Source organism: Scardinius erythrophthalmus (genome assembly GCF_964197995.2).
Source record: "Scardinius erythrophthalmus genome assembly, chromosome: 5".
Classification (NCBI taxonomy): Eukaryota; Metazoa; Chordata; class Actinopteri; order Cypriniformes; family Leuciscidae; genus Scardinius; species Scardinius erythrophthalmus.
Window position 1 is genome coordinate 10,378,778 of NC_138225.1, and position 26,708 is coordinate 10,405,485.

The window sequence follows — 26,708 nt, forward strand, 5'->3', positions numbered from 1 at the left end:
TAATTCCCATTAAGATATGAAAACGTTATTTCTAAATGTTCAAAACGTCAAGTTTATTAAATGTTTTAAAAATGATATAGGCCTACCATTTTATCATTCTGCAAACATAATGGGAACGTTACTTTTGAATGTTCTCTGAAGATTCTGAAACAACTAGTAACGTTTAAAATGTTAAACAAACATCCAACTAAAACATTTCAGGAAAATAAAGTTCCACGAACAATGTAGCCATTAATTATGAATAGAATAGCCTATCGTTTTTGTGCTTTTGTGAGAACATTATAAACAGATAACTCTGAACAAGCATACGTTACTTGAAGGATGTTTGTTCATAACTTTGAGAAACCTAGCCAGTACGTTCTGAGAAAGTTAGCTGGGAAATAACCGGTTCCTGAACGAATCTTTTAAATAAGCTGATTCAAAAGATTCGAGTCACTTGGATGAATCATAAACTCCACCACTAGAATAGAGAGGGTCAGGAAGATCGGTGGGTGGGGTTAACCCTTTGTGGGAAAAAAAAATTAAGGAATCACGTGTTCCCAGATCAAAGGAGATCCGCTTTGTACAGAGAGCGCGAGCAGCAGCCAGCGAGGCATAAGCGAGCGCGCGAGCAATGCGATAGTGCGGGCAGCAATGGTGAAATCAGCCACGACATTCTTTCCAAGGACAAACTTTTATTTTTAATGAGCGCTATTATCATTTCGCACCATCCATTGCGGTTTTTCTTTTCTTTTTTTGGTGTCGTTTGTATTTTGGGAGGGAGCTTTCCCCTCTCAAATTTGATTCTGAAGCAACACTTTTTTGAAGACCCTTGGAAATTATGTTCCGATCGGCGCTGATCCAACCGGCAAGATGATGATTTTACCGAGGAGTTGGTTCGGTCGTGGTGCTGATTCGGTGGTCTTGGTGTTGTTTTGGGTCTTGGGAAGCGTCGTAGCCAAGGATACTGCCTTTGTGGAAGTTGTGCTTTTTGAGTCGAGCTCAAATGGTGATTATACCACTTACACGACAGGTCTGCAAGGGCGCTTCTCCAGAGCCGGAGCCACTATCAGCGCAGAGGGCGAGATCGTGCAAGTACGTTTCCGTCTCTATCGGTGCACTTGCATGGGAATTTTACCCTCTAACAACTTCGTTTCTGTGCGGTGCATTCGCTCTCCGCAACTTTGTTTTTCTCTCTCTTTCTTTTCAAGGGGGTGTGGGGTTGCACTTCACTATGCGAGGATGGTAAAAGACCAGAGAACTATGCGGTCGCAAAATGGCCTCTTGTCTTGCAAAACATGAAAACGTACTTGCAAAAAAGTTACTTTGATGCATAGCTTGCATTAATTGTGTAGTATACTGCAGAAACGACGTGCAGGAACACGTGTGGCTAACTTTGTAGCGCAGATGACAGTAGTAAACATATGTCAGAGGTTATCAATTTTAATAACAGCATTTCCTAGATCTTTTTGCAGTGTTACAATGACAAGTGTCAGTGTTGATTCATAGTAACAGGATTCCCACAGTCAATGAATACCTGGAAAGATGAAAGGATTATAAATAGGATCATGAAAAAAAAAAAAAAAATTCTCCTCATGCTCACCTCTGAAATATGCTTTATGTGCCTACAATGGCGTTAACATTATCCAGACTGGAAACTTTTCCCCATAACTTTTATTCATTTCCTCAGTTAATTTGATCATAGCTTTGATTTCCTCTTGAAATCAGTGCATGCGTTTTAAGACCGACAAGATGACTTGAGATGATTATTATTACATAATTGAATGGTATGATTTAAATAGGTCCGTGACACCTGTCATATAAATGTCCTTTGTTTGAAGTTCATTGAAGGCTGTGAGAAATCCTCTCCATAATGCAGTCCAGAAGACCGCTCTACTAAAATAATATCTCCACAGGGATCTGTGCTATTTGATAAATTGTTTATGAACCATCACACCTCTGTGTGATTTATCCTTCTTATTGCATGCAAGCGGTTTTGTATTCTCTAGGGAAAGTTTTGCAATCCTTCTAAAGAGCGTCCATTTTCATGATTTGTTGAAAGTTTGTAATTCTTCCCTCTCCTCTTGTGAAAACAGAGAACAGGCATCAAAGAGCGAAAAGTTATTGAATGTCACGCCAAGAGGAATAATTAGTCCCTTAAACACTTGCTTAGAGTTTAACACTGTTGGCAGAAGTGCACTGTGGGAAGTTATGGTGACTGTGCCTGTAATGTGAACACTGAAAGAAGATGCAATGATCAAAGCGAATGCCTGATGCTTTATGCTGCATCTCCTCATGCATGCAACACACTGTAAATAAATGCTTTACCTTTTAGATTGATGCGAAGAAATCTGGTTTGGAATGAAACCAATGCACAAGCATAAACTCTAGCTGCATGCAATAGTTCATCTTTCACAAGCTCCTACTATTTCTGTGCTTTCCTTTACATTCCTCCTTGTGGTTTTAGTGAAGAAATATGAAAAATACAGGCTTTTTTACATCCAGGTCCACTGTGTCCGTCCCACATCATTCGCTACTATGTGTTTACAGTTGTGTACTTAGTAATGTTAGAATGTTCGCATGTATAGGATTAGTGAGTATCACATTTTTCAAAATGGCAAGTGGTGATCATCATTTTTCAGTGATGGCAGAGGAGATTGCTTTCTCTGTAGTGGGGTGAAATGAGAGATTTAGTGGTTTAGATATTTAGACTGGCCATACATCCATTTAGCACGGGCCGGTTGGCTCTATCTTTAAACCCTGCTGAGATGCCGGACCTCAGCTTTACGTTGAGAAGCCTTTGAGGTTTGCCATGTTTTCAGACATAGTTAAACATCGCTTTTATCACAGAGGCCAAGTTAGGATTCCTACTGGGATAGTGTTCGTAATATATTCTAACGCTGTAATCATTGTGCACACAATGTTTTAGATCTTCTCCTTTACTGTTTGTTCTCTCTCATTTTCCGAAATGCTATGCCATGTATCGTTCACAATTTTCTTCTTGGCAATGCCATCATTTCATGTCAACTTCTCAGCAATGTCATAATTTCATGTGGCTTTGAATGGTGTTCATGCGAGAGATGTTTTTTGCTCTAATGATAGTTTTGCTGTGAAGCTGATTGAATAAGAACCATATGAAGATATTTTTGAGATCTGATGCAAAAGTTTGACTTCTGACTTATGTTTGACAATATAGTTGCGTAATTCATTTTGAATGAAAAAGAAAAGTTCAGTTGCACCATTCTCCCGATCACACCAAGAACGATATCATTCTGTTTATTCTAAGTGTGCTGCAGGCTTTAAATGCTCGAGCATTCTGATTGGCTGTTCATCAGCTGGAAAAAAATCGTTCTTAAAGTGATTCCAACGATATCATCGCTGTAGTTATCGTCATTGGTGTGAGCGGGCCTTTATGCTTGTTCTGCATTCTTGTTCATACATTTTCTTGTGCCTAATTGCTTTTAAGCATGTTAAAAGTTTTCCTGCAAACCACAGATGCTGGTCTCAATTTCCGTTTATTGCATTTTTAACCTCTATGATTGGTGCGCTGGTGGCTTAATTATAAAGAAGGGTTGTTGTTGGGCGTTGAGAATCCAATTAAGTCAATAAGTGAGGGTTTTAGACTGTAGGACGTAAATTTCGAGCACTTTAAGAAAACTAGCCCTAAGCCCTGGTACATCCTTGTCAGTTTTCCCTTGAGTGAAAAGGAGAGCCTGGAGTACCAAAGCAGGGCCAAAGCAAACAAATTAACTCAATTTGCTACATACTCTACCTTATGGGGCAGGAAGCAAAGTGACTTCTTGGCTAATACACCAATGAACCGATGTTCTCCTTGGCTAGAACCTCAATTGCCTCAATTTTGTCTTCTCATAGCATGAAAATCAGTGTCTTTTTAAATAATTCTTACATACTGTATAGTTGTGGCTTTTCTCTTGGAAAGGTCTTGCTGATGGTGTTTTGAATATAGTGTTACGTTCCTACAGCCGGTTCCAGGGCCTTGTCTCCAGTATAGAGACTTGCTAGCTGTTGGTTTATACCTTGATTACAGGAATATTATTGGTTTAGGTTTTAGTTTTTTTTTTTTTTTTTTTTTTTTTTTAGTCAAAGGCTGAAAGGTTAAAAATATTTAAGCGGAAATCTGCTGTTACATCCAATGTTTGGTCTGTGATGATTTTGCCAATCCTTTAGCTGACATGGTGGTTATCAGTCTAATATACTTTATTTTGCTTTGTTATACCTTGAATTTTACTCTGTTAAACATAACTTTCAAACGTTTAAGCAGGTTAAAATGACAAATAATCTAGTGATTTCTTTTCCCCAATTCCTTCAAGGAAAGAGTTTAATGTGTGGATATTTTATAAAATTGTGTGTATTACACCTTTCACATTTTGTTTTAAAAATTATAATAATATTGATTGTAATGCTGAATATTATTCTGAAAAATATAAGTTATAATAGGAAGATTTTTTTTTAAAATACATTAATACTTTTATTCAAAAAGGATACATTACATTGGTCAAAAGTGACTGTAAAGACATTTCTAATGTTACAGAATATTTTCTATTTAAAATAAATTATATTTTGCTTTATGTTGTTCATCAAATAATCCTGGAAAATATATCACAGTTTTCACAATAAGCAGCAGCACATCCGTTTTCAACGTTGATGGCAATAAATGGTTTTTGAGCAGCAAATCAGCATATTCGAAAAATTTCTGAAGGATCATGTGACACCGAAGACTGGAGCAATGATGCTGAAAATTAATCTTTGCCATCATATGAATAAGTACAATTTCTAAATATATTAAGTTAGAAAGCAGTTGTATCAACATTTACAATGTTACAATTTTGTACTGTATTTTTGATCAAATAAATGCAGCCTTGGTGGGCATAAGAGACTTACAAAAACATTAACCTCAAAGTGTATATTTTAGTATAATAATGGATATCAATAATATAATATTATGAAAAATAATAACAATAATTGAATGCAATTATGATATGCTTTTTCTACTTTGATGGGATTAAAACCCTGAATTAGTTGAGCAAGTTCTAATAAATAAGTTTGCCAGGTGTGATTGTCGCACCTGTCTTTAATTTTTCAGGGAGATAATGTCTGTCACACTAACTGTTCTCAGTGTGCCACCGGACTAGTTTAGATTTATCTCGTCTACCATCATAACTCAGTGCATCATTGTTTGTAGTTCATGACCGTTAGTGCTGAAATTCCCTTGAATAAACAGAAGTGAAATGAAGTGGTCTGTGTGAACGCTGGTAGTACAGGCGATGACATGTTAAAATGATGCCCTCTCTCCATTCTCTCAGGCAGAACTGTAGTGTCATATCTATACATGACTGACCTAAAATACCTTGATGGATGACTCGCCTTATCACCTCCTGCAGCAGAACTAGAACCGTGCTGGTGGTTTTTAGACACTGTTCTCATTGAGAACTGGATATGGGAAAGTAAAATGGTACTCCCTCTTTTAACCTTGTTCTCACCTGTTTGTTGTGGCTGATAACTGTGGGAGTGAAATCTATATGTGTTGGAAAATGACTCATTATTTATATATGAGTGGAATGTTTGCAGTTGGCATATGAGTTTTGAGTTTCGAGTGTCTCGTTTTTTGTTGTTGTACTACAATGCTTTCAAATGCTTAGCGCACCTGACTTTCATTTTTGGGATTCTGAGGGACACTGAACCATGGAAGTGATCATATGAAAGTCGCTTTCATAAGGTCACCTTTCCTTTTAACGTTCTGAGAACAAAGAGATGTTCTGATTCACTCATCACCTTTCAAGCATAAACATAATGTGTTATTATTATTAAAGGGATGAAAATTCTGAAAATTTGGAACAACTTGAGGGTGAGTAAATGACAGAATTTTCATTTTTGTGTAAACTCCCTTTAAAGGTCACAAAAATGAAGATTCTGTTATTTATTATTTATTCTGTGGAACCCACAAGTAGAATTTGTGAAGAATTTGGTGACTCCTTTACAGTGCCTTTACACTGAATGGGAACTGATGCTTTGAAACTTGAAAATGACACAATAGTTTCAAATAATTTGTCAATATGACTTGTAATCTTGACATCCACCCTAGCACTATTTGACATATTCATTAGTTTGTGAGAGAAGTGGCAAAGTCCACTTTGTGAAAAAAAATAAAAAAAATTCAAATGAATTGATTTAAGTTCACAAAATTGGTCTGAATCGTTTTTGAATTAGTCAGATCTGAGAGGCTGCTCACTGCAGATCCATGGGTTCAGCTCCCCCTCTCTGGATTTAAATTAGGCGTAATGGGTGGAGCTAGAAGGTCTAACCACACCCTAACCCAGGGATAGGCAACTCCAGTCCTGGAGGGCCACTGTCCTGCAGAGTTTAGCTCCAACCCTAATTAAACACACCTGAACAAGGCAATCAATGTTTTCAGGATTGCTAGATAGATACAGGCAGGTGAGTTTTTATCAGGGCTGAAGCTAAACTCTGCAGGACAGTGGCCCTCCAGGACCAAAGTTGCCTATCCCTGCCCTAACCCTTCCCATAACTCTATACCTCCACCCATTATAGGTGGATACCTGCAAGCTCAATACCTGACGTCCAGAGAGGTGGAGCTTGACATCAGTTGGCTCTGCAGTGAGCACCACTTGTCTCGAGTTGACTCAGTAATCACAGAGGCTAAAGGGATAGTTCACCCAAAAATGAAAATTATGTCATTGTATGACGCTCTTTCTTTCTTTGGAGCACAAACAACGATTTTTTTTGTTTATATAATGACAGTCAATGAAGTCCAGTGTTTTGGACCCCAATAATTTTCAAAATATCATCTTTTGTGTTTACCGCAGAAGAAAGAAACTCATATAGGTTTGGATTGGAATGACATAAGGGTGAGTAAATGATGACAGAATTTTCATTTTTGACTGAACTTGTGAACTACCCCTTTAACAGACCACTTGAGGTTAAGATTGTCATTGAGCAGCAACTACTACTATTCCTTTAATAGACCGTAAGGCGACTTTCCTTATTTGATATGTTGAACATTTGAGGTCTGGATTAATTCCTAGAGGCATAAACCACAATTTAGTACTTTGTTTTTTCGTTTTATCTTACAAAATCAGTTAAAGTCAGCCCACGTTCTGTGGTGTGATTGATACAGTGTCTTTCCTCAAAGCTTGCTGTAGTTTTGCGCTTAAATTAGGCCCATAATGAGAGCTTGGTTTGGCCTAAGGAGTCTGCATGCTTTTCCCACAGACTGAAACCATGGGAGTCCAGAACGGCCCTTCACGAGACAGTGGGTACCCGAAAACACGGGGCCCCTCCCTGTCCACAGCAACAGTAGCAATATTCAACAACCGTGGGTTTAAAAGGTTAAAAGTGCTGCACGACTACTTTTCCATTTATTGGTTTTGTGGTGGCAGCTGTATTTTAAGACGTATCTGCTCAAACCACTAACCCGTCGGCCTTTCATAGCCTTGCCAAAGTAATTTGAGGTGGGTTTTTTTCTCCCTCTGTCGGAGTAGAAAAGATTAAACTGTTTTTGTCTCCTTCTTTCTTCCTTGACCACTGTCTGCCTCACTCTGATGCGCTTGAAAAAATGTTTATTGTTTGTTTTCTTAAAGCACAAATAGTTTAGGCAGAAATAAATAGAAAATTCAAACCGTCGGCTCTATTTTACCCGGCGCAGAATTAATCCTATTCTTGCTTCCTGCAAAGGCTCGAGCGATAGCTCCGCTCTCTCTCCTTGAAACCCCTAATGATTTGCCCATCAAAGCTCATTTACAAGGACTGGATGTTCACTTGAGAGGCAAGTGCAGTCCTGATGGTGACTGACAACACAGATTGATTAGCTTATCACAGCTGATCATCCCAGTTGCTATGGTTACACCTCAAGAATCTCAGTTCCGACAGTTGAAATGTGGGGCTTTTTGGAGGACAGACTCTGAATTAGGGGTGGGCGATATGGCAGAAATATCATATCACGATAAAGTGTTTAACCAGCAAGGCTTTAAAACGCATGCAATGTTACGTGAGCGTGACCCTACCTTTGTACCCTAATATGTTCACTTTAAAAATGATATGATCAGTAAGTTATGACAACAAATGTTTTTACATTGCTTTAACTCATCAAAATAAGTTAAGCAATTTTTCAACTTTTTTTTGTAATTTATACAAAATTCAACTCATTTATGTCAGTTTAATGTGATTTAAGTTGAAATGACTTGAATATCTAAGTTGATTGCACTTAAAAATTTACGTCAGCAACTTTTGAGATGGAGGCGCCAGAACTGCAACTGATGGAATGCACTGAAGCACGATGCTACGTTACTTCTTCAAAAGCAGATCTGGGAGACATTTGAACCATTCATGATCAAAAATCGTGTTATCGCACACCCCTACTCTGAATCCAATAAATACGCTAATTTTGATATTGACTGACACAATCGTATGGCTGATGTGCTTTTATATTCACTTCATTTAGTCTCTACTTCTGCAAAAGCAGCAGAGGGTTATGAAATGACAATGCTCTTGGGGCACACAGGGGCTCAGGCATGCTTTGTTGTTGTTCAGGAATGTGCTGACGAACGGCTGAAGTCCAAAACGCAGACCCATTGTTTCCTTCAAGCTCTGGTTTTCAGTCTTTCCCTCTTTCAGTGTCTGACTGTCTCCCTGTCTGTCGTGTCCTTGTACTTATCTCTGTCTGTCACGCCATTAGACACTCTGTCATGCCCTGACTCTCTATGGTACTTGCCTTCTATTATTCCTTTGTCTTTCTCTCTGTTTTTGCCCTTCTGCTTAACCAGTTAGCATAGACTTGAAGGTTTTCCTCAGCACTTGTTCATATGTTTCCTTTTCCTCTTCGCTCTCCAGGGACTCTTTCACATCATGGAGACGAGGGGTCTCAGAAAAGGGTTCGAGTTATTGTCAAGTCTTAGACTTCAAGTCTCGAATCATGTCCAAGTTGTAATGAAAGACAGTTGATGGTCAGATTTGATTTGAGACTTCAAGAATCCACAATATGACTCAAAGCATGCAACTTAAGAAGACTGGATTATAATAATTTCCACCATCATAACCTAGACTTGACTTGAGACTTGAAATCTTGAATGAAAACTTGAATCAAGTCTAGGTCATGATGGAAAACAGTTGACATGTTGACATGGAAAACATGTTAAGTTTTAGCATGATTGATTTACCAGCTATTGTTTTGTTCTTGGACAGTTGCTGGACACATTAAGATGGTTAAACCGTTCTGAAAAATGAATGACAGAATAATGGATAAATGTACATTAGACTGCACAAGATGTGAATTATTGTTGATTTTGTAGAATAATTGCATGATGGTCGTCTTTTCTGATATTATTTGAACAAATTAACAATCTTTTTTTTTTTTCATTCATTTTTACATGACAGTGGCTGAGTAGGTTTGTGAATTTTTTATTTTTTTTTTATTGATAAATGCTGTTGATGTTGTTAATTCCTAGATCTACATGTAAGAAGCTGTTAAAGGAGCCCATAATGTACATTACCACTTTTTTGGGGGGAAATAAATATATACTTTTATTCAGTGAGGATGCATTAAATTTATCAAAAATTACATTTACAATGATACAAAAGATAATTAAACAAATGTTGTTCTTTTGAACTTTCTAATCGTCAACTTTCCATTCACTTTTGTCCACTTTGGTTCCTTTAAAGTGCTTTGTAAATAAAGTTTGATTGCTTGATTGATTGATTGAAAGAATCCTAAAAATGATTTCTAATGGTGACACTGAAGAATAAAGGCTGCTGAAAATTCAGCTCAGATTCAAAATATATTAAAATAGAAAAGTTCATTTAAGTTGTAAAAATATTTCACAAGATTTATGTTTTTACTGTATTTTTGATCAAATAAATGCAGCCTAGGTTACCATAAGATACCTCTTTCAAAAATTTAAAAAATCGTACCTGTTACCGACCCCAAACGTTCGAACATTATAGTACAATATGATACCTTGATTATTTTTTTTTTTTCAAATTTTGGGGTTAGTTGGCAGACTGCTTTTGAGCAGTAACAGAAATGTCATGAGCTTCATGCACCAACAGGAAATAACAGAATTTGTCTGTTTGCCTTAAGGTTTTGTCTTTTATTGGTTTACAGCACATTTTGAAATGTTGTCATCCTAATTACCTTGTTGCTAATTGTCCTCACGGGTAGGTTCTGGTTGAAGAAGACTATTCTTATGTTGTGTTATCAGCCAAACAACTGCAGCAAAATCCAAGCTTCGTACTAGTATTTTAATATTTACCAAGTCATGAAATCCTCAAGTCTGAAGACCACATCTCTACTTATCATTTATGCTACTTTCTTCTTTTGTTCGAGAACACTGGGTTCAAAGTATACAGCAGTGCACACCAGCAGAGAATTACATACGCTGGAAGATTTACACAAAAATATCAAAATAAACAATTAATCGGCACCATTTGCTATAAGTTTTTTTTATGTTAACATAAAATAGCAATGAATGATACTTAACAGCATTTATTAATATTATTATATTATATTATATATATATATATATATATATATATATATATATATATATATATATATATATACTGTATATACAAACAGTACTGTGTATATATATGATTTAACAAATTAATTATCATTCATTGTCATTTCATATTAGCTATTGCATTAGATACTGGCATTATATCGCGCTTATTTCTTGGTTGTGTACAAAGTTCACTGCATTTGTATGTTGTGAACTGGCTGTAAGGCGTCTAAAGGAAAACCCAGCTGATTTGGGGAAGTACAGATAAGTTCTGCTCTGAATTACGTGTTGTAACTCAGTTGGCTTATGAAGGCACTTATTTGTGTCTCTGTTAAATTAAGAAAGTCCTCTCTCCCTGATGGATCATCATTTTTCGCTTGTTCCTTTGTTCACTCCACATGGCTTCTTTATAATTGCTCCCCTGTTGTTTCCCATGGTCACCAGGTGTTCATTTTGTCATAGACGAATGGATGCACACATATCATCCAAGGTGTTGATTCTCTTCGGCTTCTGAAATAGACTACAATGCCTGACAACTGTCTCCTGGCTCCCTTTTAATGAGATACTTGCGGTCCCTTCGGTATAGCGGCTTCTAGCTTTGAAAGATTAGGTTGTCTGGTCCAAGCGGCAGATTGTCTTTTTGGTTAATGTTTTGGTTAATGTTTTCAACTGGCCTGTACTCTATAACAGGGGTAGATTTATCTAAATTTGACCACAATTATATATATATATATATATATATATATATATATATATATATATATATATATATATATATATATATATATATATATATATATATATATATAAATTGTAGTCAAGTTTAGATAAATCGACCTCTTTTTTTATTATTTTTATATATAATTTTTATATAATATTATTATTATTATTATTATTATTATTTTATTTTATTTTTTTATTTTATATATATATATATATATATATATATACAGTTTTTTAATATATTTTTAATTCTTGAAAATATTTGTACTTTTTTTAATTTTAAATATATTATACATATTTTATACATTTATGATTATGATCATTTATATTATAATATTTAATTACCTTAGTGTATTAATAACAACTAGGAAACTGACACAAAAAAATTAAAAAATTAAAAATACTATGTATCCATATATATTAAAACAGACAGTCTCTAGCTTTTAAAGTTGTACTTGTATGTTGGTAATCTCAGGAAAGAAAAAAAAAAAAAAACATTTTGGTGGTTCTTCCCCCAGGCAGTTCCATGTTGAGTTGAGATGACTTTCAACACCTTGTCTATTTATGTGGTATTTTTCACACAGTTTTCTCTGGATTTACTGCCTGCGCGGAGGCCCTTCCCTCTCCTTTTACCTCTTACACATAACCAGTCAGACCTGAGAGAGAGAGGTGGCTTTGGAATCTGGTTCTGGGTTGAGCACAAATGTGCCGCCTGAGCTGATAGGATCGGCCAGCTGGGAGGCCACTGAGCACGCTCAGATCAAAGGCCCCCGGCGGGCTCTTCAAAGGGCTGGCTGAGCAATGCCTGACTGATAAAGCTGCACCACAAACGGCTGGTGATGTAATCACAGGCCTGCAGCTAAATCCACCCCTGCACAAATAAAGGTGGAGGTGTTCGTTGGACATGTTGGGTAAAGAACAAATGCTTGATGTTTAATTTTGGGCATAAGGACTTTTGGGGTCCTCATTTTATGATTTAAACCCAATGTATGATGAAGTCCTGTTTCTCTCCCTATGTTTTGTTTTTGCCATTGCTGCCTCTCTTTTTATCTTCTGCACACACGCATGCATCACATTGCATAGTGGAATTGATTTAAGTTTTAGACCGACTGAAGACACTTGTGGGGGTTTTAATCCGATTCGGTTAATCCATTGGGCGTTCCTAAAGTACACAACAGGTGGAACAGAGTTGACTGTGCTTTGTAAAGTTTATACAGTAACAGCATTGTGTGTGTGTGCGTGTTCATCTACGTGCATGCGTGCTCTTTGAAGTATGCGCAAGGAAAACGGTGGTGCTCTAACAGACGGCCTTATAATTTATTGACAGCTCCTGTGACTAAACACACACCATCACAAGAATGGGTTTCTGTGTTGTTGTAGTAGTAGTAGTAGTAGAAGTGTGTTTTTAGACTTAACTAAGAAAACATATTGACTGTTGGGTTGTGTTTGAAGTCTTACTGGCAGTAAGTGTAATCACTAACTTGTGCATGTGTGTATAAAAATAGGGATGCCCAATATATTTATATTGTTCATAAATTTGGGGTCGGTAAGAATTTAATACTTTTGTGCTCTTATGCTCACCAATTTATTTGAACAGAAATACTGTAAAACTGTAATATTTGTAAAATATAATTACAATTTAAACACTTTTTTTTTCTTTTTTTAAAATATCTTAGTTTTATTTATTCCTGTGATGCTAAGCTGAATTTTCAGCATCATTACGCCAGTCTTCAGAGTCACATGATCCTTCAGAAATCATTCTAATATGCTGATTTGGTGCTCAAGAAACATTTCTTCTTATAATTATCAACAATGTTGAAAACAGTTGTTGCTTCAAATTGTTGTGGAGTCTGTAATTATATTTTTTCATGATTCCTTGATTAAACGGAACAGCATTTATTTGAAATATATATTTTTTTGTAATATTATAAATGTCATATTGTCTCTTTTGATCAATTTAACGTGTTTTTTCTTCATAAAAGCATTAATAAAAAAATAAAAAAAGTAAATCTTAGTGATCCAAACTTTTATATGGTAGTTAATTTTCAGGTACTATGTAACTAGTAGCTCAGCGTTTTAAGTTTTTTTTTTTTTTAATAGTAGATTGTGACATCTAAATTCACTTGTTTTCATTTAAATTATTATTTATTTATTTTATTATAATATTTTTTAGATAAAGTAGGTTTATAATATCTCAAGTTAACAATAAATGTATTGGTTATTGGCCATATCATGAAAATAATTATCGGTCAGAATTTCAATATTGGTGTAGTCCTAAAAATGTATTTTAGCTTTTGTGAACACACAAATGTGCACTTTTGTGTTTTGATTCCTGGACTTTTAGCTGATTAAATGTGTGATTTCTATGGTCTTGAAACTGCTAGTAATAGTTCAAATGACCTGATGTCACTGTAGAGCTTGAGCATCTCTTTTTAATAGAGGTTGATTTCATGAACATGGATTACGGTGGAATTAGGATAGCTACATGTGTGTGGGTCAAACCTCAAACAGGTTTATTCAGAAACCTTCAAACACAATCGCTCAGTGTGTAGCTGGTATGAATGGAGCTAGCGTTTCAACCCAAAGGGGCTTACAGGACTCTGAATGCTTTAGAGATCTGCTGTTTGTTGATACAACAGTTTCTAAAGGTTATAAAAATCCCTCTCTCACTGTTTCCTTTGGTGCCTGTGACAGAGTGTATGTATTTAACACTCTTTACAGCTTGTTTTGGCAGGATTTGATCCCCTATATTTTATTTATTTATTGTTCTGTGCTCCATATGGGAGGTGGGATTTCGGGAGAATTTAAGGTACACGTTTATTCTCTTGATAGACCTCAAGATCCCAATGGTCCAGACCACACATGAGGCATCAGCATTCAGTGGAATAATACAAAATGAAGACTTCAGTCAGGATAGGAACATGACATTGACCTTGAGAGTGTTTACACTTGGTAGGGTGGAATTAGATTTTGTGTAAAAGTGATTTGGTTTAATTTGGTCAATTTCATGCCCGTTTTCTGCAGAATTGTAGTTTTTTTAATCTGTGTGGTAGTGCTAATATGTCTGAGATATGTGGCCTAAATTTAGTATAGTTGGAGTTTCTGGAGATGACAATCCTTATTTTTTTTTATGGAATATTGCAATATATTCCTATATATTGGAATATTGTTTTTTTTCTTTGTCTTTTAAAAGTGATTTGGTTTAATTTGGTTAATTTCATGCCCGTTTTCTGCAGAATTGTAGTTTTTTTAATCTGTGTGGTAGTGCTAATATGTCTGAGATATGTGGCCTAAATTTAGTATAGTTGGAGTTTCTGGAGATGATAATCCTTATTTTTTTTATGGAATATTGCAGTGTTAATAACAAATAATTAACTTCCCCTCCCCCCACAATGACAGCTCTTTTCTAATGATGTGCAATTAGCAAACAACAACGATCCAATCAATTCCTGATGGACAAAATCAAGTTCCGCTCTACATTTTTCTTGTTCGAGGAGCAGTTTTACATGCATATATGTCATAGTAGAGAAAAGACCAACACAATTTCCATTTTATGCCGACTTTAAGCATCAGTGACATGCTTCTTGTTGCTCCATAAGGGTGCTCCGATCAGGATTTTTGGGGCTGATCGCCAATTATCGATCACTGGAAGCAGTATTGACCGATATCAGTCACCGATACCAATAATAGCTTAGAGTTAAACAAATATAGCATTCCAGTGAAATAAATTATAACAATAATAACGAACAGTAATCAAGTGCAATCCCACTAAATAGCAGTGAGTGTATTTTTTTTTCTTTGTCTTTTGAATAACATTAGGCTGCAGTCACTTTAAAGGGATAGTTCACCCAAAAATGAAAATTCTGTCATCATTTACTCCCCCTCAAGTTGTTCCAAACCTGTATGACTTTCTTTCTTCTGCTGAACACAAAAGAAGATATTTTGAAGAAAGTCGGTAACCAAACGACTGATGGACCCCATTGACTTACATAATAGGAAAAAAAAATACTATGGATGTCAATGGGGACCAGCAACTGTTTAATTACCAACCTTCTTTAAAATATCTTTATAATAAAGGAAATCATACAGGTTTGGGACAACTTGAGGGAGAGTAAATGATGACAGAATTTTCATTTTTGGGTGAACTATCCCTTTAAGACTGAATGCGTGGATCCAATAAACAGTTCATGCTACTTATTTCCCAACTGTGTATGTTCACTTAAGCAGATACTCACCAAGCTGGGCATTTTGTCACATTTCTTTGTGTATTTAACCGTCCGTTTAGGCGGACGCCATTCCGCTAACCGGAAGCTCAAAGTTCACTTTGCTTGTCTTGGAGCATGTGCAAAGAAAGCCACTTGAGGAACAGTATCACTTTCGCGGCTGATTTGGACATTAATTTGGGGCTTTTAGAGAGGAACGAAAGCGCAAGCACTGAAATAGCACTGCTCTAGTTTCTTGCTGTTATTGCTGTAGGGTTGCTGTCCTTGCGATATCTCCGCTCTCCGCAAAGACATTGCAAATTTAATGTCCTTTTCAGACACCTGGTAGAACTGCCAGACCGGTGAATCTAGTGAAGAAATTTTAGCTGCGCATAGAAATATTGTCTCGCGAATTTTGCGTAATTTGATCGGCTCTTCTGATCAGCTCGAAACACCCTTATTGCTCCAGATGTTTGGTCTATATGTTTGGAATTTTTTTTTATTTTTTTATGTGTCATATAGTATTATTATTCGTATTATTTTCATATTTATTGTATTTCTTAGAGCAAATATTATGTTGCTGCTTTGAGGTTGGCCTTGGGATATTTAACATTGGTATCTCGCACTGTCTCTAGCTCTTCTAACTGAATGTAGAATATGACTTCTAAGGGACAAGTCTTTGCTTGAATAAATTGGATTATTAGAGGGTAGAAGGTTGTAGTGACCCAGTTTCACCACTATTAATTTATGACTTTATTGCAGATTCAGGTTACCTCGATGTCCTTTTAGAGTTAACTTCGGGAGAAAATCTCTGGAGCTACGTTACAGCTGGCCTTTCTTTTTACCTCATGTTAGCTTGTTAGTCTTAATGCTTGTTGAGCCTATTTTGGTTCCAATAAGCTCCAATTTGCTTCCTGGATGGTTGTTGGTTCAAGTAAACTGGAAATATAAAAATAAAATGCTAATTCAGTGTATTAAAACCTATAACAGTACATAAATAATACTAGAATAACATGGATTGTGATGTACATATGGGTGTAATGGATTGTAATGTAAAAATGTAAAAAAGAGTGTTGTGTGTGACTTCTTTGCATCGGTTGTTGATTCGATTTTTAGATTTGTGGCATTGATAGACAATATAAAAAATTACCCACTGCAGAATCAACACCGGTTTTCATGTCAGATAAACATTTTCATGTGTCTTTATTTCTTTGTTTGCATTGCTTTGTCTGTCACCCCTGCATAGTCTTCTATCTCTGTGTTTTTCTCTGCATCTTTTGCTGTCCCTCTGATTTGTCAGCTTGGCATCCAACTCGATGTGTTCTTCATGACAGCTTGTATTTCCTCTTATCAACCCTCCTGTTATCATAGCGTGGCACACAGGCCCAAGAGAGGCCTGCTCTGATGCTATCACCAGCTGCAGAGCGAGCCACCGAACCATCAGCACATCAAAGCGGCTGAGAGGGCCACTCTTGCCAACGAGAGAGCTCACAGGATGGGCCAGAGCGAATGGTATGTGCCCCTCTTGGCTTGCCGGAGATGAGCCTCTGATAAGCTGAATTGCGAGAGAGGGGGAAGAGGTTGAATTTGTATGCTTTAGATCATAGACATGGCATAGCTGTTTTGCTTTTGGAATTCTAGTACTTCAACATCCACTCATACATTCTTTTATATGGAAGCTTTTTTTCCACCACAGAATAATGCCACATTTTTTTATCTCACAATTCTGACTTTATTTCCCCCCTCGCAGTTCTAAGATTATATATCACAATTCTGACTTTTCCTGCAAATCTGATTTTTTTTTCCTGAATTTTGAGAAGGAAACTCAGAATTGTGAGATACAAATTCAGTTACCTTTTTTTTACTTTATTACGTAGTGGAAACAAAATAAAAACAGAATTGCAAGATGTAAACTCAGAATTCTGAGGAAAAAGTCTGAATTGCGAGACGTAAACCCAGAATTCTGAGGGAAAAAAGTTTGAATTGTGAGATGTTAACTCAGAATTCTGAGGGGAAAAGTCAAAATTGCAAGATGTAAACCCAGAATTTCGAGAGGAAAAAATGTCAAAATGGCAAGTTGTAAACAGAATTCTGAGGAAAAAAGCCAGTATCGCTAGATGTAAACTCAGAATTCTAAGGAAAAAAGTAGAATCGCAAGATGTAAATCAGAATTCTGTGGGGAAAAAATCAATTTAGAGATGTAAACCCAGAATTATGAGGGGGTTAAAGTTGTACGAGATGTAAACTTGTAATTCTGAGTTTATATACAAACTTGCGAGGAAAAAAAAACCCAACCCTTTTTATTTTGTTGGAAATAAGCTTCCATACATTTCATCCACTAGAATCAGTCACATATCCCAAATAAAACTTAGCAAGGACTTGGTGGAGTACCACCTATCCTAGGGGAATTGTGCAGAGAGTAGGTAAGAGAGAAGACGAAAAGCGCATAAGCCACTAAGCCGATATCGGTAGAGAATATCAGGATGCCTGAGATGCCGAGGATGGTTGCCTCTCACTTCTTTCTTTGTGTGAGTATGAACAGAGTCTTCTGTACAGACGCTGATAGAGACGTGAGGCCGGGGAGGAAAATGAGCTCATTGGGTGTATGTAAGGGATCAGGGATGATGGTAGTGACTACAATAGGTAGTCTGTTCTTTGTGTAGCTCTCTGCGTTATTATTTTCACACTTCAAGTATGGCTGTATGAAGCATCAGGTAAACTGCACTAATAACTAACATAGTAGGTCATGTGATTACAGGTAATGAATATCTTTGTATTTTTATGGGCATCTTCAAAAGGTCAAAGGTGTAAAGAGTATTGTAAGTTACCATTTACTGGTTTCCATCAACCTTTTTATGGACTGTTTTGAGATATCGCATAAAGTATGCAATATCTTGCTTGTGATTGCACATTTTTGATGCACAGAAATTGCAATAGTCTCACCAGTTTTGATGTGAAACTAGGGATTTGAGTCATGTGACTGAAAAATTTGCTCACATGATTTCCTGTTAACTCACACAATTTGACAGTCTGATGCTTGAAACACGCTAGCAAACAAACATGGATTCTGAGTGTTTTGTCTGCGTTATTTTTATTTTTTTTTGCCGTTCCCCCAGGATATTTAGCATTTGTGCACAACTTTTTTTTGCATTTGCTCGCAAAAGTTTTGTGATTGAAATAATATGGGAGGAATTTTTTTAATTAAATTTAAATAACATTTTTATATATTCAGGGGAACACAATACTTTTGCGAGAGAGCGCTAAAGTTTTGTGAGCAAATGTAAAGTTTTTCAAAGGAACGCAATACTTTTGCAAGAGAACGCAAACGTTTTGCAAGAATAAAAAAAAAAAAAATTCCAATCACTAGGTCCATGTTGCGATGTTTGATTTTTTTCACATAAATTCTCAATTTGGATGGAAATATTGTTTTTGTTGAGATGGAGTTGATATCAGAACTTGTCACATTATATTTTAGATACCTAGTTTGGTAGGCTATAATGTATTTGGTATGCTTGCATCTAGCTTATCTACCAAGACTACCTTGTCAACCAGCTTCATTAGTTAGTAGGGCTGCAACTAACGACTATTTTAATAGTCGACTAGTCACCGACTATTGAAACGATTAGTTGACTAATCGAATAATTATTAATTTTTTCTAAAATTTAGCATGAGATTGCTTTAATTCTGTGGAAAATGATAGTAAACACAAGAAAGAAGGGGGTACTTCAATGAAAAATGCATATTTTATTGAACTTTGCTGCTGATAGGCCAATTCATACTAAAAGTAAATAAAAATGCCCTGTCTAAAACCAATTAGGCACAGTGCTCTGTCAGTACAGACATAAATGCATAAATAAAGAAACTCTATCATTTTTATAAAGGACAGGCACATTTGTTTTATAAGAAAAAATAAATTAAAATCAAGTAAACATTTTCTTCCTGTAAACCAGGGCAGGCACATTGGCAGCAATAAAACAGTGCATTTTGTGAGATACTTTCAGTGGTCAATCTGTTGCAAAAGAACTTTACAACTCGTCTCCATGTTATTTAAATCTTACCGAGGCGAGTCAAACTCCGTTTCATTCAACTGTCCGACGTGCTTTCTCTTTAAATGTGCGTGCATCACCGAGGTGCTGCCGTGATACGCAAGGACTTCTTTGCAAACCATTCAGGTAATCTTTTTATTCGCCGTATCCAGGCTAAAATGCTCCTAAACTTGAGATGTTTTGGTACGCGCAGCTGCTGCGTTGGACGCCGCCATTTCTGTATGTTATCGCTCAGCAGAGAAGCTAATGCGCATGTGCGACTCTCGGCAGAGATTGTAATGAAGAGATGCCTCACGATCGGTCGGAAAAAACATGTCTGGCGACAACTTCGACAATGAAATTCATTGTCGACTATTTCTATTATCGATTTTTGTCGACAACGTCGACGAATCGTTGCAGCCCTATTAGTTAGTTAGTCTTGCTAGTGAGCTGCATTAGTTCTTGCTTGTGCAAAATCTCGCCAGCTTGGAATTTCATTGAAATGCAGTAAGAACAGCTAACTGTTCATACGGCATTTTGTTAAACCACATCATTGTTAAATTATGAGGTATGTTGGTAAAACATCACTGACACTAACATGAAAACTGTTCTGTCTTGAGCTCCCATGCTGCATTGCTCACCTAGGCAAGTGCTGGGGGTTAAACACAAACATCTGTCAGATATGATTATCATCAAGGCTGGGGTGGGGTTGATGGTGAGATGTCAAAAGGTATATGCGAAAGCGACAGACAGATGGACGATTTCAGCTTGTGTTGTCCCTCAGGGTTTATAATTGGCTACACATGCTTTCATGAATAAAATATGGATGAAACATTGGCCAATGTGAACATTTAGGCCTAGTGGTTCATGATTTCTTCTGGATGACTTTGTAAGATGTTGTATGTGGTTAAGCTATAGATCAAGTCTGTTAGCATAACAGATTTTTTTCTTTAACACTGTTTAGATAAAAACATTTGTAATTGCTGTATGTTTTTCCATCAGGTATTAGGCTATTTTGAGGAGACATTAGTAATTTTCTTTAGAGTGAATTTCCTCCATGCAACAATGAACAATGAACAAGTGATTTCCAAATTATGAACACCTGACTCTTATGAACCGGTCAGTCAGAAAGATGCATGCAAGTGTTCTCTTGAATCTTTTTGATTGACTTGTTTAAATCATACTCACTCACCCGTTGAATCGTACAGAATAATTTTTTGTTGGTCTGATTAAAAAAGGAACCGTTGCTTGTAATTAAACATACAAACTTACTGCAGAATTTTGATTTAATAAGTGTATTTTTTTTAAATATGTATTTTTTGGTCATTTTTATTATTGGTCATTGTTCACCATGAGGTCTGATTATAATGTTGAATCGTTTGTAAGGGCAATATTGTTTGAGAAGAAAACTGTAAGGTTGGTGACATAATCAAGTTCTCCCATACCTTCTTGCTCTACAGTACAAGCAAATCATTATCAAGAACCAGATCAAAAGAACGATTTGTCCACAAATGGGACATAATTGCTTTCAACCTGCAAGTCCAAAGAATGAGTAGCTCATTACAATGAGTAAATTGGCTTTAAAGTTGAAAAACCCATTTTCCGGCCATATCACCTTCAGAGGTAGTTGACCATTAGCCCACCTTTAGAAAACGGCCCCCTCTGATCCTTCCTGCGTTTAGTGTGTGTATGTATGCGAACATTGTTGAGAAGATTGATGTTTAACTCTTGAGCATTTGAAGCGCTTCTCTTCCCCAGACCTCTCGGTGCTCTCTGTGTTTGCCAAGCAGACATACTTGGCTTACCTTTGGCAGAGGGTTCTGTAGCATTCTGGATCCGAACAAAGCACTGTTTGTGTAGCCTGCTCTTTTTGCTGCTATTCAAATGTTTGGTGGAATTCAGTGGACCGACCGTGTCCAGCCCACTGCTAACCCCAGAAGAACTTCTACAGTCCTTGAGAATAATAGGCCTGTTTCGTGAAGGAACTGTGGTGGTTCAGAATTGTGAATTGTATCTGGTTTGGGTTTATATTGACCTTTCTTGTTTGTGGTCCATTTGTAGACTTCTTGGTGTCTTTTCATCTCCACAAACTCTGGAATTTAAGCCCCCCTTTTCTTTTAGCCAGTGCATTTACATGCACTTTAAAGGTTCAATTTCAGTCAGACTAAAGCAATCATTTTTCTTTTAAAATGGCATTTAAACACTTTAGCCCATTGGTGTCCAGGGGTGTTTAGCTCCAACCCCAGTTAAACGCACCTGAACCAACTAATCAAGGTCTTACTAGGCATACTTGAATCTTCCAGGTAGATGTGTTGAGGCAAGTTGGAGCCGAACTCTGCTGGACAGCGGCCCTCCAGGACTGAGTTTGGACACCCCTGCTTTAGTCTGACTAAAATCATACAAGTCTGTTTTTTTTAAGTCAGACTAACATAATGCAATTGTATTTAATCAAAAATGAATAAATAGTAGTGACCTGTAAACCTTTTTTGGAGGGAACATCTTGACACAAGGTAAAAATTATCAATGATTTGTTTAATTTTATCCCAAAAATAGTACAAATTATACAATAAAAATACTTTATTCAGAACCATTTATTCCACAGAGCAGTACGTGTTCTGGATAGTTGTGGTTGGATTATGTCACAACCAGCCGTATAGTCATATACTGCGCAGTTGCACAAATTGAAATATTTTAATGCATCTGAAGCTCCACTTAGAATTTGGTCCACAATTTCTCCTAAGCAGTGAAAAAATCTGCTTTACATCTGTATGATTTTGTGTGTGTATGTTTGTAGTGTTTGTAACCAAGCTGTGCTCATTGCTTGAAGTATGTTTGCGGTGTGTGTTCAAGTGTAAGTGTGTATTTGTTATTGTGGTGTGCGCTTCCCGTAAGCGTTGTTTACTCACCTCACCCATATGAGTGGATGCACATGTGGTAAAGCTCCACTTCGTGGATTCATGTTCATCTCCAGAACAGTCTGGATCAAACTGCTGCCATCTTGTTTTAAGTGCTGCCTTTATTGTACAGTTGTACTGCAAAATAAGATTATTATCAGTAGTAGTAGTAGTAGTAGTAGTAGTAGTAGTAAATACTCCATTTTTTATTTTATTACAATGGTAAAAAAAAAAAAAGCTTGTTTGTAGAGTTTTTGGCCAGATTGAGTGTGTGTGTATGTTTGTATGTGTATATATATATATATATATATATATATATATGTGTATATATATATATATATATATATATATATATATATATATACTCATAATTCACCAAAAATATTTGATAACTTTTTAGCATGCTGGCTGAAAATCTCAAAATTGCCAATAATCTTAGTGATCAGCTGATGTTAGGAGAAAAATAACAAGTGAGAAAAGTGGTTTCAATTTCTTCCTTTTTTTTTTTTTTTACCATTTCTTTACCATGTGCTTCTCTGTCCGTTCTTTGATCTTTCTTTTCATGCCTTCCTCCTTATTCATTTGTGATCTGCTCTGGCCAGCTGTTTTTCCAGTCCTCTGCTCTTTTGTTCTCTGTGACCTCCGGGGGCTCAGTAAGGGCTCACCTCACTCGGTCCTGCCCAGCGGCGAGTGTCTTGATCTGGACATAGTTTCTGCTGCGAGCCCCTCTCTCCCAGGCAACCGCTGTCTTTGTGTTCTACCCCTCGCTGTTTGCCTTGGGTCGGTTTCTCGTCCATGGGCCTCATTTGTTTTCTCTGTCCCGCTCTCCCTCACTGCTGGTCTCTCTATCAGTTTGTGTCTTTCTTTGACTCGTCATTGGTCTCACACCCCCCTCCTTTCTTTGTGGGGATGGTCCCTGTTTGATCACTGTAGGGGGTGACTCAGGGCCCCGGGGGCTTTTGATATGGTCACTTTTGGCACTGGCCACTCCATCCGGCGTCCACTGAAATGACTGGCCTTGGGTGTTGTAGAGGCCTTTGATATTTTTTTTTTTTTTTTTTTTTTGCAGTACTTCTGGACTGGTTGGAAAGGATGGGATCTTCTGTTGTTGCCCCCCCCCCCCCCCCCCTCCAGTCCTTTGATGGATGCTGGCCCTGTGAATAGAGGCTTGTGTTGGAACAGATTTAGCTTGTTGCTGCAAATAGCTGCCGCTGCAGCTTTGTTCAAAGGGTGGAAGGCGACTCTAAAAGAGATACAAAAGATCAGTATTAGTTCAAGAAGCAACCAAAAACTTCCAAAACTTTAGAATCTGTGTAGTTCTGTCTTTAGGGCTGCATGATTTGGATAAAAAAGATCTTTAACATTACATTTTGGAATGTTTTTTCCCCTTTTTTTGTTTGTAGGGCTGCACAATTTGTACAAAAATGTGTCAGTATGACTAATATATTAGTTTAATTATTATAATTATTATTATTACTATTATTGTGGTTGTTGCTTTTGTTGGTATTATTATTATTATTATTATTATCTTTGGTAGCTATTGTTATAGTCATGTAGATATACTTGATATTTATCATAGTTGATAAATAATCTTTTTTCTTAAATAAAACTATTTTATAGTTAAATATTACAATATTATTTAACATTTTATTTTATATTTTTATTTAGTAGTTGTAGTAATAGTTAAAAAAATTTGTATTACAGAAAAAATATTATTACAGTACAAATGTTAAATTTCAATAGAAATATTTACAGGAATATAAATATTAATGTCTTTATTTCTTCATTTTCAATTGGTAAACCATTGAGGTTTAAATCACAGGGAGCCCTTAATTTCTCTTTTGTTGACAGCAGCCGATTTATAAGAGCTTCTCATTAAAAATTTGGGAAGATGTTCGGCACATGTTGCGTTCCCGAATGCACAACATAAGTGACCCAAACTGAGAGCAGATTTAACTTTTTAATGGAGCAGCATGCTCGCATGTAAAGAACACAATGCTGTGCTTTACTCTGAAATACGTAGCACACATTTTAGGGCTGACCGATATATTGTTTTAGCATCGATATTACAGTGTGCATATCCGCAATAGTCACATCGCATGATGTGCGATATCAAGTATAAGTATTGTAGTTAATCTGTAGGGACCAGGCACCACGAATCAAAACGCATGTGATTCTCTGATTAATTGCAAACTTTAACCTTCATGGAGTGAAAGTTTATCATTTGCACTTGTTTTAGGTCCTGTCAGTTTAAACATTCAAGCCATTTTAAACCATTCAAGCACAAGATGCGAAAGAGAAGTCAATTCGGACCTTGTGCACTGTTTTCTGTTCACACACATGGAGCAGACAGCACGTGAACACTGAATTCTGTTCTCTTCTATTTGTGCTTGAACGGACACATACATGCAAGATTATGTCAAAATGCCCATCTTATTGAGTATCCTCATAAACAGTCGCTTATGGCTTACGCGAACGCAAACGAATGAGAATTAAAATGGATGCGTATCATTATATTGGATCCGTGCTTTCAGTCTTAAAGTGACAGCAGCCTAATATTCCTGCTGCTGCCTGTCATTAGTCTTAATTAAAAAACAAAATACAAAGAGAAGATCACTTTTGTAGCTTTAACAAAGATTAATTATATTTAATTAATACGGTATACAGTTATTTTACATTTTGATTATTGAATTTCTGTAACCTACTCTTAGACTTACCTGAAAAACATAAATCATTGTTTATTTCATTTGTATCTTTGTTCTATTGTATTTCTTAATCAAGATTTGGTGAGAATGTAGACTGGAATGGCGACTTGGACTTTGCCTAACCTATTCTATGGCGGAAGGGAGTTGCAGTCTATTAAAAAGTGAGTCAAAGAAAAAATCTCTCTATTCGCCCTAAGGTGAAATCTTATATTTGACATAAGCTCACAGGGACTTAGAGGTCCGCACAGTGCGAGTACTCCGGCTGGGTGTGATTCCGAAGCAATGACTCTTTCCTAATTAAAAAGCGTAATGTGAGTCGTTGAGATGGCTGATTAAATTCGTGCAGGGATTAGGTCTGGCTGTGCAGCTGATCTCCCCGAGCGAAGGGTTTTGATGTGGGCCGCCGCATACGTGGAGGAGGGACCAGGGCCTGCCAGGTCAACGGCCAGAGATCAAAGCCATACCATTCATCCCATTCCTCAACAATGTTTCCATAATGCTGCCTAAGAGAGAGCGGGGGTCTGACTGCCTGGGCAGCTGTAGCACATAATGGAGGGATCGGGATTCGTTGGCACTCAGTGGAAAAGATGTTTAGATGTTTGTTTGTTTGAATGGTTCTGATTCATGTCTCGTTTGCCCGGTGTTTGATATGGGTTTTATTTGACTTAAGAGGTCCCGTCATGAGCAGGCCTTTTGCAGACTTTTTCCACATTTTCTGCTGTGATTTTTGGGGAAGGTATTTGGAATTTGGATTGGACTTAAACATGTAACGTGTGTTTAACAGAGCTGTATATTTTAACTGTTTCTGATCATAGCAGTCTGATATTAACTAAGGATGTGCTTAGATTGGCCAGAATTAGATATACATTACCAATCAAAATTAGTTTTTGTTTTGTTTTTTGGGAAAGAAATGAATACAAAAGTGACAGTGGCATTTATCATTTTGCAAAAGATTTCTGTTTTAAATATGCTGTTCTTTCTAACTTTCCATTCATCAAAGAATCATGAAAAAATAAGTCACAGTTTCCACAGGTCTATTAACAAGCACAAATGTTTTCAATATTTATAATGTATTGTTATAATGAAATGTTTCTTGAGCAGCAAATCAGCATTTTAGAATGATTTCTGAAGGATCATGTGACGCTGAAGACTGGCGTAATGATGCTGAAAATTCAGCTTTGACATCACAGTAATAAATTACATTTTAAAATATATTACAATAAAAATTGTTTATTTTAATTGTAATAATATTACTGTTTTTGCTGTATTTTTTATCATATAAATGCAGCCTCTTTATAATAATAAAAAAAAAAATTATATATATATATATATATATATATATATATATATATATATATATATATATATATATATATATATAAAAACTTGCTAAAGTTAAAAACCCCGAAATTTTGGACAGTTTTGTATTGGCAATATTGGATATTGGATATTGGCATCATCTGGCACCCACTTGTCAATCTTTAAAATACTAATAATTTACTAGTCTTCAGCAAATCTCATAATGAATATTTGTTTTAACACTGTAAAAATTCACTTTATCATTTAAAAACAATTGATTTCTTTTTTTTTTTTTTTTTTTTTTTTATTTTATCAGTCTGCATTCATGTTTGTCTTTGGCAACATT

The 26,708-nt window shown here is 36.4% G+C and overlaps 1 protein-coding gene across 2 annotated transcripts in view; it reads left to right on the plus strand.

The window, feature by feature from the left end:
• The first annotated feature begins 477 nt into the window (after positions 1–477).
• Positions 478–26,708, plus strand: part of znrf3 (zinc and ring finger 3) — a 70,638-nt gene continuing 44,407 nt past the window's right edge. Inside the window, exon 1 of one of the 2 annotated variants that reach the window (XM_081365670.1) lies at positions 478–1,074. In XM_081365670.1, coding sequence (XP_081221796.1) covers positions 853–1,074 — 222 coding nt within the window. In that variant the 5' untranslated portion in view covers positions 478–852. Of the gene's footprint in view, positions 1,075–25,111; positions 25,225–26,708 lie in introns of those variants that run through there. The other variant, XM_081365671.1, reaches the window with a different exon arrangement.